The following is a 16429-nucleotide window of genomic DNA, read 5'->3' on the forward strand; positions in this document are numbered from 1 at the left end:
TTTTATGTTATGTATGTGTATTTACTTAATTAGGGTGCTATCATGTTCCTTTATATTTTACTCCTTTTTAGCTTTATTGGTCCGGTTAATTCGAATTTGTGAATTTACGTGGTAATATGATTTGCAGTGCCTAGTGATCGTATATTTTCGTACTCTTTTGTCGGTCCAAACCAGATTTATGAATAACTCTTAATTTCTTCTCTTCTGTTGTATCAAATGAATTCTTGGCTTCTTGTTACATGTGAAAAATGAAAAACGAAAAAAAAAAATTAAAAATTGATTGATCTACTAGTAATGTATTTGGTTCACCCTTTAATGCATTAAGAGGTGAGCTCCAATAAGGCAAAAAAAAAAAAAGGTTTTCTCTACTCGATCACTTAACCATGTCATATATAATAATATAAACAAAGCTAAGTCTTGATAATTTTCGTAGAATTAAAAAGTGATCGCTAGTACGATTTGCTATACCGATATCAATGCCAGAGTTGGAGTGAAAAAATAGAATTATTAGACTAAGTTTCACTTGTGGTTAAACATGAATGTCATTTGCAGCGAATCTCTAATAAGCAACACTTTTCTTTAATTATAATTATAATTGAGATTCTGCACATTAAGATATGAGCAGTATAAAGGTGAGTAACCAGTAGGGGTGTGCAAAGGTGAGTAACCAGTAAAATTATTGGCATGCGGATTCAAGTTGTAGAAACAATCACTTATAAAAATATATGATTTTTCAAATTTTGCATATCGCTGAAATTTTAGTAGACCGGACTATATCTTTTAGGCTATAAGCAATACATTAAAGTTGTTTCCAAAAATATGCATATATTCATTTGGATAAAAAAAAAGTTAAAAAGATTCTTGTTTTTGTGGAATATCATTCAAAGTTACTTTAATAATAGTACTTATCCGTTTGATAAAAAGACGAGAAATTAAAAAATTTCAGATTTATGTACATCATTTTCTTCTTTGTTTAGTTCATTTCTTAATAACTTTTCATCTTTGATATAATTGTTTCAAGAATCTATAAGCTATATTAGGAAATAAATTAAGATGAATTATTAGCTCCACCAGCATCTTTCTTTTATTCTTCTTTCAACTTTGATTAATTATTAAGTCATCTTTTCACTGATATTATGGATTGAGGGAATCAAGATCTCGACTCGATTTATGTGCCTATTATCATTCAATATTTGTATTTGTATGTGCATGAGTTCCGAATAAAAAATTAAACTATTCACTAAATAATGTGTTGCAACGGATGAGACTGTTTCTTTCTTAGTTAGAGGTTAGGATCTCGAATCACAAGTATGGAAAAATCCTTTATAAGGAGAGTTCTCCTCGAATGAATCCTACGCCGTGTAAAATCGAATTAGTCAGACTTCAATTCGGAATACGAAACACCTAATGAGAATCTTATATTCTTGATGCCTCAAAGGAAAATATAATAAATAATGAAAGGAGAAAGATGTGAAAAACAATATAATGGGCTGGCAAAACATACTTGGGCTCCTACAACAAACAAAATCTACTAGTGGACTCCTAGACTTGATCTTTTGCAAAGTAAGGCCCATTTCATGACTCTAAATGGATCAAGAAATGAAAGCATTGAGCCCAAAAGTATCTATCAGGACTTAAATAAACATTTTAAAATAATTTTTTTGAGCCGTCAAAGATGTCGATGGAACCAGAAGACCAATCAATTCCTGACGATGTTACCGCCCAAATTTTCTCGTGGCTTCCTGTCAATGCGTTTTCGATGCATTTCAAAATTTTATAATTCAATCGTCGTGGAGCCAAATTTTGTGAATCTCCATTTATCCCATTATTCAACGATCAATCTTGGTGATACCAAGTTGATTTTATGGCTAAATGGCTCTCTTTACGCTATACAGGATGATGATGAAGATGGCAATGCCAACAAGTATCATAAAATTGAGAATTTTAATAGGTTGCATGATCACTTTAATGGTGCTGTAAATTATCATGATAATTGCGAATCCTCTAATGGTTTATTTTGCATATGGGACGTGAAGTATATCGCGATTTGCAATCCCAGTACCAGTGAAGTAAGATTTCTTCCCTATTTGCAAGATTTCGATATTGATAAATACTTAATAGGTTTTGAGCCCGGAGAAAACAAATATAAAGTTGTTTTGAGTATTGATATATTAGGAGGAATAGGAAGAGCATGGGTTTTCACTTTAGGCGTGGATAAATCATGGAGAGAGGTCACTGAAAATGGTCATCGTACTTCTCCGTACAGATCCGGAGTTTGCATTAGTGGGATTATCTGTCGATTTAGCCATACTCCTGAGTTTTGTATAGTTGCATTTGATGTTAAATCTGAAACTTTCACAACTATCCAAGTGTATTGGAGATTATATAATACTTTACATGAATGCCTACCTGATTATATTCTAATACAAGTGAAGGGAAAATTAGGAATTCTGAATTTTTTAAATTTGTGGGATAGAGAAGAAATCTATCTATGGGTTCTGGGAGAAGATGAACAATGGGAAGAATATGAGAAAATTCGATTTCCTTCAGGATGGAAAGATATAAGCTTGGATAATGCTATGGCTTACAAGTACACTTGCAGTATTTGGCATCACTAGTTGTTCAAGTACTATTTTGGATTGTTTTTTTTAACGATATCGAGCAAAAGAGTTGTAGACATTTTGTAGTCCAAGGACTTCCTGATCGGTATACAGGCCATAGCTGCATTTTTACTTACACTGAAATTCTATTCCCATTGACAAATATTGGCAGTCGTCATCCTCAAGTATAACTACAGTCTTACTAGACAATTATATTGGACTCATTCTCTATTTGCCCCAATAGGAGTGGCTGATTTGATGGATCACTGAAATTGCATCTTTGTGAGATCGTCTTGATAGTTTACTGAAGCAGTATAGCTATCCTTTTTATATATTGCTTTTATAGATAGTTTGCATACAAATTATGTAAAGATTACAGTAGTGCAGACCTAGATTGTAATGCGAAGGTTATTTTGTGGGGATTGTAATACATGATTTATTTTTGTTATTGTGTATTCTCAGCAAATAATGCAGGTGAATCTGGATATTTTTAGATTATCCTATCTGCTCCAAATTAAACAATGGTTTGTTGGATGTGAAGTATATTTGCAATTTGCAATCCCAATACGAGAGAGGTTAGATTTCTTTTCTACTTGGAATATTTAGATGTTTCTTAGAGTATCTGTTCAATAGGTTTTGAGCCTCGAAAAAATAAATATAAAGTTCTTTTGACTATTAATTCACGTTAGGCATTGAAAATCATGGAGGAAGATCATTAAATATGACGAACATGATTATCAGCTTGGTGAACTCAGATATGGACTATGCTCCAAAAAGAAGTATAGTTGCATGCATTTGATGTTAAATAGGAAACTTTCACATGTATTGAAGTGTATTGGGAATTAGGTTATAATTTACAAGAATTCAAAAAAGATTATATGTTAATAGAAGTGAAGGGAAAATTAGGAGTCCTCATTTTTTAAAAAATATATTTTTTGGGATATGAAGACATCAATCTATGGATTTTTGTAGATGAAGAAGAATGGGAACATCAGATATTTCGATTTTCTTTTAGAATGGGAAGGAGACAAACACTTTCCCTATAGAATTTGCGAGTATTATTGGTGAACAAATTGTATTTACAATGTACTCAACGTCAAGTGATGATGTTTTGGTTTGTTAGTTCTATATATGATATCACGAAAAAGAGTTGGAGATACTTTGAACTCCATGAATTTCCTAGCTGGGTTCAAAACTTCAGCATTTGTACTTACAATGAAAGCCTATTGGCACTGCCACCATTGATCAGTAAGTAGAATAACTACAATTGACAATTGGACGTGAAGGCGCGTGACACGTGAATTTTGAATGTGGTTAGATTAACATTTTTCAAGTTGATAATCCGAAGGTTATTTGGTGGGGATTGTAATACATGGTTTATTTTTGGTAAAACGTTAGTATAGTTTGTTGTATTAATTTCGTTTTGCTGTAATTCAACTATTGGTTGTTAAGGATTAGGTGGAAGAGTGGATCTATCGTTCCATAACATGTGTATTCTAGTGGACTTCTACAAACACTGATGCATTAAGCCCAAAAATTGCCTACGGTCCAAACTATAGCTATTTATAAAAATTTCTTTTTTGTCGCACAAAGTTGATGGACAAAGTTTTATATTTTTAGTCAACTAAACTTCGATTGCACCCGCTTGTGAGACAAAAAGAAACCTTATACAACGTAACTAGTATCAATTGTGTAAAAGACAAAATAAAAAATATACAGCACCTAACAAGAACCCGATATTGTGCGAGTCATGTTCGTAAGCTCGATCGAAAGACTGCCAAAATCTAGAACTCGTAGGAATTTCTACTAAATAAGACTAGTTAGTGGTGTTAGTCTTGCTAAAGTTCAATTTATTTTTTTGCAAAAATCGTATCTGATAAAAAGGACAGTTCGATACACTGAAGTATTCACTATGCGCATGATCGGAGATATAACCCTAACACAACTTATAAAGTAAGTCATAATATTTTGTACAATAATGAACTCTTTCTTCTTCCTTCATTTTAACACAAGGAGTCTCAGCAAAATCTACCTCTTTGTTTATGGTATTTTTAGCAAAATTTTTTGACTAGTACTATGTTTGAAATGCTCATGATGTACATATCGAATGGGGCGAGTTGGTGTATATTTTACTGGTTATAACAGTAAAACTCAATAGCTTTGATCTAGATTAGCATATCTGAATGTCAAACATAGTATACACTAACTCGCCCAAATCAATTAGCAGAATTGAATTTTGGTTTCATAAATTTCAAATTCTGACCCTAACTTTAATTATATTAAACTCATTTATTGACTAGGACTATGTTTGAAATGCAGATAATATACACATCGAATGAAGAGTTAGGATTTGGTCGAAATTAGCAGAATTAAATTTCAAACATGGTATACATCAACTCGCCCAAATAAATTAACAGAACTGAATTTTGAATTCATACATTTCAGATTCTAACCCTTTTTAACTCTAATCATAAACTCATTGCACAAAATGTGGACATAACAACCTCTTGACTCTCATGTTGATGAACAGTAACATTAGCGGCAGCATTCCGGATTTTAGGGTTCAAAAAACATGAATTATGCTGGTCAAATTTTTTAATTAATACGGTCTTAATCACAAAATATCACGTTAATTGGAGTACACCATTACGATAAATTTAATTGAAATTTAATATGTTTCAGCTGATTATGTGATTTATTTTTTTCATTGATAGGTTCCAGACTTCCAGTTATTATGGGCAATAACTAGTACTCCTACTTCCTCCATTATTCTTTTGATTTTTACTTATCGCAATTCAAACTATGTAAATTAAGTTTGATTAACATTGTAAAATATATTTTTCAATCATATTGATATGAGTAAAATTGTAACTTAAAATGCTTCTAGTATAGTTTTTGAATATTCAAATTTAATTTTAAAATATTGAGTTGTTTAATTTAATTTAATTTTAAAAATTAATTCAATTGACACCAGAAAAAGAAAATGGGTACTTATTTTAAGTGAATAAATTTTTACAAAAGTAAAATGTATTCAACCACATCATTGTTTTCATGATTACCTTTACCTCTCAAGAAAAGTCCAGCATAAAGTATACTCGAATTAATGAGTTTACAAAAGAAATCAATGGGAATATTACATTTGTTATTTGGTGAGATAATATCTGCCCCCTTAAATAGTTTATTGTTGTGGGATCTTTTGTATTAATTCGTTGATGACCTCCAATACGTGCCTCCCACGCAATTGGTATGAAAATGAAAGGGTTTGTTAAAGATTAGGTATTTAAATTATATTAAACTATTTAGTAATTATTAATTATAGACTTAGAAAGGACATCATCAGCAAACATTGTTATTAATTCTCTCAGTTTTATACAGTCAACATCATAATATCTCCTTAATCTTATTGCATGCTGTTTGTAACATAAAACAAGAACGTCGATCATTTAATTAGCTTGTTAATCCAACTTTTCAAACCAGAATGATTGGGGCATAGTCAGAGACGAATAGATAATTATGCACTAAGGATTTAAACTTTAATACTAATCACTGGTAGGTATTCCTTCATCTTTAATTAGAAATTTTAAATTTGAGCTCTAAATATGAATTTGTCTTTATTAAGAACCGACTTATCCCCCAACATGAAGTCTGATCGAGTTTAATCAAAATCAATATAAATACGCCGAATAAAAAAATCCAATTTAAAAATAAATAGATCCTTTTTGTTTGTTTGTTGTTTGGGGAGAGATTCTACAAGTAGGTTGTAAATTTTCTAATGTTTTGGGTGTCGTACAGAGAGATTAGAGTACGTAGGCGTTTCTAAGATTGTTTTTATCAAGCATTTAACTAATTTTCATAGTCTTTCATATCTTTTTTTCTTCTTCCTATTTTTGTGGTTTTCACTTTATCCAATGATAAAAAAAATAAAACTTCGATTCCTACCTTATTCTATGTTGCCATTGGTCAGAAACAAATCTAAGTTTTAATTCAGTGAGGACTTTTTCGAAAATCATGTAAAGTTTATTTAGAATCAGACAATATCACATCATGTAAAAATATGTTCGAGCTCGCTGAGCCCAATGATTACTACAAAAGTATTTTCGTTTTTATTTGATTGTGGACACGCAATAGTGGATTACAAATCGGCCATTGATGGTCGAAATAGGATGGATTGCCGTGTGTGGCATTGCAAATTTGTCAGCATTTCAATCACAAATAAGAAAAAAACAGTTCTCTTATTTTTTTTCCTACATATGTTTTTGATGCGTTTCATATTACAAGTCTTAACCATTACAAGAAAATTTGGTATAAGTTCTTGTTCAAAAGGAGGATAGGAACCCACATTTTACACCCACCTTAACAACTTTTTTTTTCCATTAGTTGTTTGATACCGCATTAGAGTTTTAATCTATTTGGATTCGCTTTGAAAAATTTTATTATAGAGGTAAAGACCCCTTATCAAAAGCGATTTTATATCTATAGCTCAAATCTGAAATCTCCGATTAAAGATGGAAGGATACTTACCACTCCACCACACCGTTGATATAGTTCCATAACAACTAGATAAAGCTTGGCTTAAATGACCTACTTTTAATTTTATTAATTGATTAAGAAATTCCTAATACACAATTAGAAGCTAATCCTTACGTGTACTTAGAGTAAATAGTAGAGAAAATTCGGTCTGGATTATTTTTCAACTTTTCACATGGCTACTTACCTAAGTCTAGAGCTATTTCAGAAATCTACCATTGAAAAACATTTTTCTTGTTAAATTTCATGGGCTATCTTTATCATGAGATAAAATATTACTTAATTACTACGAATTTTCTACAGATATTCCACAGTAGGAGTAATAATAATTTTTCTAATGTCTAGAACAGCTGGTAATTATGTATGTGCATTTCAAACATCTTGACTCAACATTTTATTAATTAAAGAGAGCAGAATCATGACAACTGGTCATAACAAGTTGTTACTATTTTCACATTATTAACTAAGCTATAAGGATTTTATCTCATATACACTTCTTTCATATTATTGATCTCACTAATAATGGACAATTATCTATAACTATCGGTTTGTGTAAAACAAATAAGCTCATTATTTAAATTGATCTAACCTTCGTATACAGACTCGTTTGGAAAGGATGTATACATGAAATTGAAGGACCTGAAATTTAATTAATGCAGGGTAAATTTCGATGGTTGGCTAATAACTATTAGAAATGATCTTGATTAGGGGCGAATTTACACTTAAAAAATGGGGTACGTGAATTCATGATTTCTTTATAAAACTAGATATTTTATGTATCTATTTTTCTAAAATTAGTTATTACATGTTAGCACCAATGTTTAAGAAGACTACATGGTCCACTTGGTTAAAGGTTATCTACCTTGACGTTTGGAGATCAATTCCCGCCAAACAAATTTTTCCTTTTTTTAAAAAAAAAAATGGTTCACCCATGGTCTATAAATCTTAGAATTGCCTCTGATCTTGAACGTGCTATCATTTAACGGATGGAAGAAAGTGAAAGTTTTATTTGACTCTAAAAATGTTGTTGATGGGTGATCCGGAAATGAGCAACTATTTCATGGGAAACAAAGTGATGCGTGAAGATATTTGAACGCTCTCAAGCATGTTTTGATCATGTTGATTTTATATGTATTTCTAGATGTTTAGACAAAATAGCTCATAGTTTAGTTAGGATATTTGTCTCTTGACGAAGAAGATCTCTTGAGAGAAGATTTTATCGAATTGAATTGTACATACTGCCAAGAGTAAATTAAACTATGTAGCTCGGAGATACAATATACTAAGGGCCGTTGCTGGAAACAAAATTGGGGGATAACTAATCTCGAGATTAGTTATCCTACCATATATATTAGATAACTTATCTCACTACTAAGGCATAAATGGTGGGATAAATAATTCACCGACTAACTAATACCTCAAATTAAATATGAAATAAATAATTTTATATTTTATCTCAAGACTATTATAACTTATACCTCACACCAAACAACCCACAAGTGTTTTGCTTCATGGAAAAAAAGAAATAATAAATTCTCGAAAGGTACGTATCCTTCTAACGTTACAAAAAGAAAAAGTTAGAGCAATTATAATGACTAACAAATTGTCTTGCTGTTAGGTTTCCAACTTGTAGATAAGTCAAGTCAATGACCAAATAAGTGATTCGTTAAGACATATCGTTTTGCTACCCTACATGTTTTTTCATCTTTCACAGAGAAAAAAAAAGAGAGGGTAAACATAGAAATGATATATGTCATGTCACATTAAAAAAGTAAATAAAACTATAAATAGTTCAGTTCATCTTTAATAGTAGTAAGTAAAATCATCATGTATGATCTCAATTTTTTATTTTTCATACAATGTTTGATATTCCTATTGCAAGTTTGATTTTGAATTTAAATTCAACAATAATAATAACATACCTAGTAGAATTTCACTATAATAGTGTGTAAGTAGATTTTATACTTTTCTGAGAGCTAAAAAGAATATTTTTTTACAAACCCTCGAATCAAAAGAGACAAAATTCAAATTCTTGGAAAACTTCATATTGAAACATAAAGTCCTCTCCAACAAAAACGATGTCATACTGAGACTTAGGTCCTATTTGGCCATGAAAATAATAATATTTTGGAGTTGGAGTTAGAGTTAGTGTTATATTTGATTATGAATATAAATTGCAGTATTTTTGAAATTTTGTGAGAGAAATAAGAGTGCCAAAAATAATTTTCATATGACAAAACACTACTATTTCACTTTTTTCGCTAAATTAAAATAATATTTCAAAAAAGAAAGAAAAAAAAATTCATGACGAAACAACTACTTAAACTCGAGATCTTTAGTTAAACCGAAGAATTACTTATGCTCCGCACCAACTCGTGCTGGTGCGCTCTCATTACTTTATTTCTCCCATTTCCCTTTCATTCACTTCTTATCAATTTACAAACTTTCTTTCTTCTTCTTATTTTTCATTCTCCCTCGCTCACATGTACCCACAAAATGACTTCACCTCTCCATTTTACAACAATTCTATGTTTGTTTATATTCATTTTTTCATCAAGTATAGTTCTTGGATCAAACTGTACACATTCATGTGGAACAAAATTCCTTCCATTTCCTTTTGGTTTTTCTCCTGGCTGTCCAATTCAGCTCAACTGCACATCACATGGAGAAATTTTCGTTAAAAAATTCCCAGTACAATCAGTAACTTCAGATACCATTTTAATCAATCTTTTAGCAAAATGCAATCGTCCATTTTCCGATATTCATACTTTTTATAGTCCAAACTACGCACCAACTTCAAAAAACGGACTACTTTTCCAGGAATGTAATTCTTCAGAGTCGAGCTGTTTGATTCCATCTACGATGATTCAAACACATTTCGAGCTTCTTGATTGTGGTAAAGAGAACATGAGCTGTTATTCTGAGGCAAATAATGAGAACAGTTATATAAGTCTGACTAACTTGTCTACAATAAAGTGTGGCTCTTTGTTTTCTGCTATTTCTGTTGAGTCAACAGTGAATAGCTCTGCGGTTTCGTTGGATGTTCAGGCTGTTCAGTTAGGTTGGTGGGTTCATGGAAGTTGCAAGTGTTCTTCCAATGCAAATTGTTCTAAGATTTTGTCCCCCATTGATGGGAGATTGGGTTATCGATGCCACTGCCATCAAGGGTTTATTGGAGACGGTTTCTTAGCTGGCTCAGGATGCCGGAAAGGTACGTTAGAGAGAACATACTTTTATTTATTTAATTATGTGACGAACACGTGAAATGGTAGCAATGAGATTTGAATTCAAGATAGGTGTATGTTTTGATAGCATTTTAAGTTATGTAGCAATTTCATCTACAATTAAGATCAGAATAATAATCTCAGAATATATATCTGGTGGAATTTTTAACGGACATTATTTAATTTCAAAATTATTTTATGCCACCATTTTAGGGTAAATGGTGGGATTTTCCAACGCAATTTTGCTTTAATTAGGTATGTATTTCTTCAACAACTTTCTAAGTAAAATAGCATGTTCTAGTTTTAAGAAAGAAAATACATTTGACTTTTCAAAATTAGAAATTTAGGTTGCACAAGCAAGAATTATATATTCAACTTTCTCCAAGACGCCTAATTTGGTTATGGGTTGGGGGGTTTAACTAAAAATGAAATTGAAGTTTAGATGAAGGGAGTTTTGACCAAATTTGGTGAGAGAACAACATCATAATTAGATGAGAAAAGACATGGGTCCAACTACAAAGATTAAAAGATAGTATGCTAGGGACGGCCAAAAATAAAAAAAAAGTTTCCCCATAGTTGACTGTATAATTCTTGTTAGAATTGGATTTTTTTTATTCTTATACTCCCCTTTTTAATTTATTTATCTAATTTTTTACTTGAAACGAAAAGAAAATTATTTTTTTTCATAGAAAGAACATAAATTGTTTATGGTCTTAAATATGTTACGTAAAAGTTAAAACTAAATAAATGTCAAAAAAAAATGAAAAGAATACATTTATTTTTTGAAAATGGACCCAAGAAAAAGTAAAAAAATAAATTGAAATGGAGGGAGTACAAAACTGAGTTTTCTCCAATTTGGGTCATAGAGTGCAAGTTAAGGTACTGGTAAAGTCAATAGTGTTTGTTTTTACTATTAATAAGTATAACAGATGAAGAATTTTTGTTTCTCATGTTCATACTAAGTAAAGGTAAAATCAAGAAAAAATAGATAATTATGATTGTTTATTAGAGCAACTTGTGATTGTCGTTTTACACAAACAAAGGCATAATAATGGCAACATTAAGAAAGACAATCACGTATGTGCTTGCTTCATCAACGGAGCAACTCGTGACTATCTAGGTAGGACCTAGGAATGGTGATGGTAGTTGCCTATAATGTCTTATTAATGCCAAAATTAATGGCAAATTTTACGTGTGAAGTTCGGGTAAAAATGATTGAACTTAGTTATATGAAATTTCAGACATTTCGTCTAAGTTAGGAGTTGTCAACTCTTACTTAAAACACGACATATCTAAAGTTATTCTGACGTGTATAGACTTATACATTCTTACGCACAACCTGTATGAATTAGTAAATGGTGGTCTTTGTTCACTTCAGCCATCTAGAGCACAATCAATAGGTTTACGAGGACTCAATAACTTTTGATATATATTAACTTGATATCATTGTAGAAACTTAGGACCTTCAAATCCTCGATTTTCGGATAGGTTGGTGTGGTGTCCATTCGTATTATTCCATCAAGATATCCTGCCAAAATTTGTTTCATCATTCAGTCAAAGAAGAAGCTTTTTTCCTTGGCTTTCTTCATTTTCTATCCTACTCCATTTTCTTTTGAATGAGCAATGGAAATGAAGTCACTATCATATTACGTGAAGATAATAGTTCACCAATATCAATGGACCCTCCAATCCAAATATTAATTTCTTACATTTCAATAATGCTCAAGAAAAAAACAAGGAGTCTTTTTCTATTAATGACAAGGGAATCCGCAACCGTTACTCTAGCAGAGGGTAAATTACGAGCCCTCAAACTGCACAGGTGAGGCAAATTGCACTGGGCAAGCCTCGTGCGACGAGCTCGACTGAGAAAACATGTAAGAAGTTTTGAACCTGAAACCTTCCATTTGGGAGATCCCCTGTTCAACCAACTCAAACACCCTCGCGGGTTTTATATAAAAAAGTCTCTTGCAACTAATTTGAAAAGGAAAATACGAATTTGTGTAGCATTTCTTTGAAAAGGAAAATACGAATTTGTGTAGCATTTCACTGAAACATATTAGCACTTGATTTGAATTGCATAAGCTTTTATCTTATATGATTTCTTTCCAAAGTTTGAAATTCTTTGGTTTCATTTCCTTAAAGATTAGGAAGTGCCTATATCTAATTCTTGGTGTTTGTTGTGAATGCAGATGAGACAACATGCAATCCTTCAAAGTATCTTTCAGGCAAATGTGGAGGAACCACACGAGTTGGTGTTCTTGTCGGAGGTAATTCTCAGTTCGATTTAAGTTATATACACGGATAGTGCATGCAGAGTCTCAACGTCTAGCTAGCACTACTAGAAATGAAATCATTCCCTTTCTATTATATCTACAGGTATTGTAGCAGGTGCTTCGTTAATGGTTAGTGTAGGTCTAATATGCTGCATTATTCGACGAAGATTGAATTTCCAAAACAGAACCAGAAGAAATCGCGAGCTATGTGAGACTACAGGGATCACCATCCCGATTTACCAGTACAAAGAAATGGAGAAGGCAACCGATTTCTTCTCTGAGAAACGGAGACTAGGAAATGGCGCGTATGGAACAGTTTATTCTGGTAAACTTCAGAATGACAATTGGGTAGCTATCAAAAGAATTAGGCATAGAGATACTGATAGCATTGAACAATTCATCAATGAGATCAAGCTCCTTTCCTCTGTCAATCATCTGAATCTCGTTCGCCTCTTAGGCTGTTCTATTGAAAATGGTGAACAGATTCTTGTTTATGAGTTCATGCCTAATGGAACCTTATCACAACATTTACAAAGAGAAAAGGGGAACGGGCTTCCATGGCACGTTCGCCTCACGATTGCTGCAGAAACTGCACAAGCTATAGCCTATCTGCATAATGCAATGCACCCTCCAATATATCACAGAGATGTCAAGTCTAGTAACATACTTTTGGATTACAATTACAAGTCAAAAGTTGCAGATTTCGGACTTTCAAGACTCGGTATGGTTGAATCGTCGCACATTTCTACTGCACCACAAGGAACTCCGGGATATCTTGACCCTCAGTATCATCAGAACTTTCATTTGTCTGATAAGAGCGATGTTTATAGTTTTGGTGTGGTTCTTGCTGAGATCATAACGGGGCTAAAAGCAGTGGACTTTGCTCGAGCTCAAGATGAAATAAACTTGGCTGCATTGGCAATTGACAGAATAGGAAAGGGTAACTTAGATGAAATTATCGATCCATTTATCGAGCTACATATGGATGCATGGACACTTTCATCTGTTCACAAGGTAGCAGAGTTGGCATTCAGGTGTTTAGCATTTCATCGCGATATGAGGCCATCGATGATGGAAGTGGCGATTGAATTGGAACAACTTAGGCTAAGCAAATGGGCGAATTCGGAAGATAACATAACACCTACATCAGAGGGATCTTCAATTTCATCAATTTCAGATGTAAGTGAGAAACCACTGAATCTTTCAATTAAGAAGCAAGAAATGGATATCAAAGCCATATTTTCGACCGAAAAAATAAAGGATTATTCACCTGTTTCAGTACAAGATCCATGGAATAGTGAGCAAAGCTCTCCATCTTGTAGTAGTTTGCTTAATCATATAGTCCAGTAATTATGTAAAGGATTAATTTCTTCTTTGTAATTTACTTACAGGAATATGTAGCACGTTGAAAAATGTAGTATACTAGCAAAATATTACTAGAGAGTATACTACATATGCCAAATTTGGTCTGTACTTCTAAAGGTTCTTTGTATTTATTTATTTTTGGGTTAATACACTTTTCCCTATCGTTTATGAATAACCGAGCTAGTATTTGCAGTGAATCCCCCGTTAAGTAATCATGCATTACGATCAGAATGCCCAATTCTCTCGCAGATAAGCTCTTTTCGTCAATCTTTGCATGTACATGCAGTTGAATTCAAGAAATGCCCTTTGATTTCACCTGTTTCATCTTGTGCTTTATAAATTGCTTCGGCATTAAACAAGAAACGATCTTATTTAACATGCGTGCTGCTATATCGATCAATAGCTAATGCAGAAAATATATAATGTTTAATTCATAAGGTAAGGAAAGCGAATCATGAAAATTGTAGAAATTAAATGATCAAAACTTTGTAAACAACTTTTGATTCTTTTGTAGTTTTGTACACAGTACTTATACTATTGGAAAAATGAGTTAGAGAATATCTGTCAAGTCTTCAATTAATCAAAAGGGATGAGTGAGTCTCATAATATTAGTGGGTCGAGTCCTTCAAACAGTTGCGTCGAACAACTTCTACAGTTGTTGAAACAACTTTTACAATTGTTGAGGCGAGAGAATAAAATAAAAAAACTGAAAAGAATTTATTACTTTTACCTAATTTTTAAAATTTGAAGGACTCCACTTAATTGACAAATTTATTTTTAACTTTTAATTGCACCTCAAAACAACTCTTTTATTCTCGTAAAATTTGTGAAAGCAAGTTTAGTTGGGCTTTCACTAGTGATATTCCTGGGCCATGTTGAAGCATTGAGATGCACTATTTGCGTTATAGCCCATAAATGTCTGTCGTATGTTCATGCCTATTTGGTGTTGCATGCTAAGTGGAAGAGAAAGTGTGAAATTATGTTGATTTCATGAGACTGTTTGAGTGCATGATATGTATTGTTCGTTTTATGCGTAGGTACAACGAGCCCCAAAAGTAAGGTATCATGTGAACTTGAGATAAGCTCTTCCCATTTCTCCCTTGTTTCGATATATGATCCGCATAATATATATAATGTGATTCCATTTTTAGAAATTTGTCAATCTAAATGTCCATCAATTCTGTTCGACTCACCCTATATCAAGCATGCCATGTTTCGTATAGAGCATTGAATAGGGATGAGTTTAGTACTACTCCCATCATTCAGATTTATTTGTCACTACTTCTCTATTTTTATTTTTATTTATCATTTTTGACAAATTAAGGAAAGACAAAACAAAAATATTCATGTTTTACCTTTAACATTAATTATTTATTGTTTAAATTATTTTTCTATTTCCATTATTAAACATCAATTAATAAAAACAATATGATAAAATTACTATACCAATTATTATTTTCTTAACGTGTATCATATCAAAAAGTGATTAGTAAAAATCAATTGTACGGTTTGAGAGAACTTAACTGGTTATTAGAAAAGGGTACCTCTTATATTAAATTCAAAATCTTTCTGTTTGGAAAAGGTCAACTCCATATTGGATTCGCCATATTTTTTTAATTTTTTTTTTTTTTGAAAAACACTTTCTGGAGTGACCCATCAAACATTACTTTCTGGAGTGACCAATCAAACATCATTCACTTTTTATATGGGCCAGTCTCTAGATTTATCGCCAAATATGACCATACAACATAATGTTGTTTCAAATCCTTATATTATAATTGACCAATTCCTTCAAAATAAAAGAGTTATAATTAGTAGTGTAATTTATCAATCTTAAAAGTAATGTATAGCTAGGGCAAAAATAGATCAAGGACGTGGCCAAATTAGATGCGCACACGTGAAGGATCACGCAAACAGTAGTCATAAGCTCTTTTCATCAGAAACAATCAAATTTTCTTTCAATAATAAAAAATAACAGATATATTCCAACTCGGAGGCATAATAATACAGTTATTATAATGAAATATACAGTGTATTATTATTTTTAAGTAGTATGCAACATCAATTATAAATAAGTAGAATTAAAAAAAAATATTTATTTACTATACTAAAAATAAATATTTACTTTTACTTTTTAGTTTAGAAAATTAAGAAATAATTTATTATTTATTATTTAATTTTTAATTTATTCTTATTATTAATTATAGTCATTTTCACCGTATTTTCTAATGCATCAATTTATTGCATTCATCGTCTAATACACTAAACTTATCATTCTTTGCTTGGGTCTGCAAATAGATACCGGTCATGTAAGAATTAACGAAAAAACATTTTATCCATTTCAAATTTCTTAATTTGATGTCCCATTTTACTTATTTTTTTACTTATCAAGACAAGATAAATTTTTTTTTTTTCATTATATCTTTACTGTAATTAATCA

At 31.7% G+C, this 16429-nt stretch overlaps 2 protein-coding genes across 2 annotated transcripts; both read left to right on the forward strand.

Annotated features, from left to right (window-relative positions):
- The first annotated feature begins 1695 nt into the window (after window positions 1-1695).
- LOC107868571 (putative F-box protein At3g10240) lies at window positions 1696-3020 on the forward strand. Its single transcript, XM_047411203.1, has one exon. It carries the CDS (start codon window positions 1713-1715, stop codon window positions 2616-2618), a length of 906 nt encoding a protein of 301 aa, XP_047267159.1. The 5' UTR covers window positions 1696-1712; the 3' UTR covers window positions 2619-3020.
- Window positions 3021-9482: 6462 nt separating this feature from the next.
- Window positions 9483-14164, forward strand: LOC107867081 (wall-associated receptor kinase-like 14). The gene is made up of 3 exons (XM_016713196.2): window positions 9483-10338; window positions 12541-12618; window positions 12728-14164. The coding sequence occupies exons 1-3, from the start codon at window positions 9486-9488 to the stop codon at window positions 13972-13974; spliced, it is 2178 nt and encodes a 725-aa protein (XP_016568682.2). The 5' UTR covers window positions 9483-9485; the 3' UTR covers window positions 13975-14164.
- The last annotated feature ends 2265 nt before the right edge of the window (window positions 14165-16429 follow it).

The sequence above is a fragment of the Capsicum annuum genome, chromosome 4, assembly GCF_002878395.1.
Source record: "Capsicum annuum cultivar UCD-10X-F1 chromosome 4, UCD10Xv1.1, whole genome shotgun sequence".
NCBI classification, from domain to species: Eukaryota; Viridiplantae; Streptophyta; class Magnoliopsida; order Solanales; family Solanaceae; genus Capsicum; species Capsicum annuum.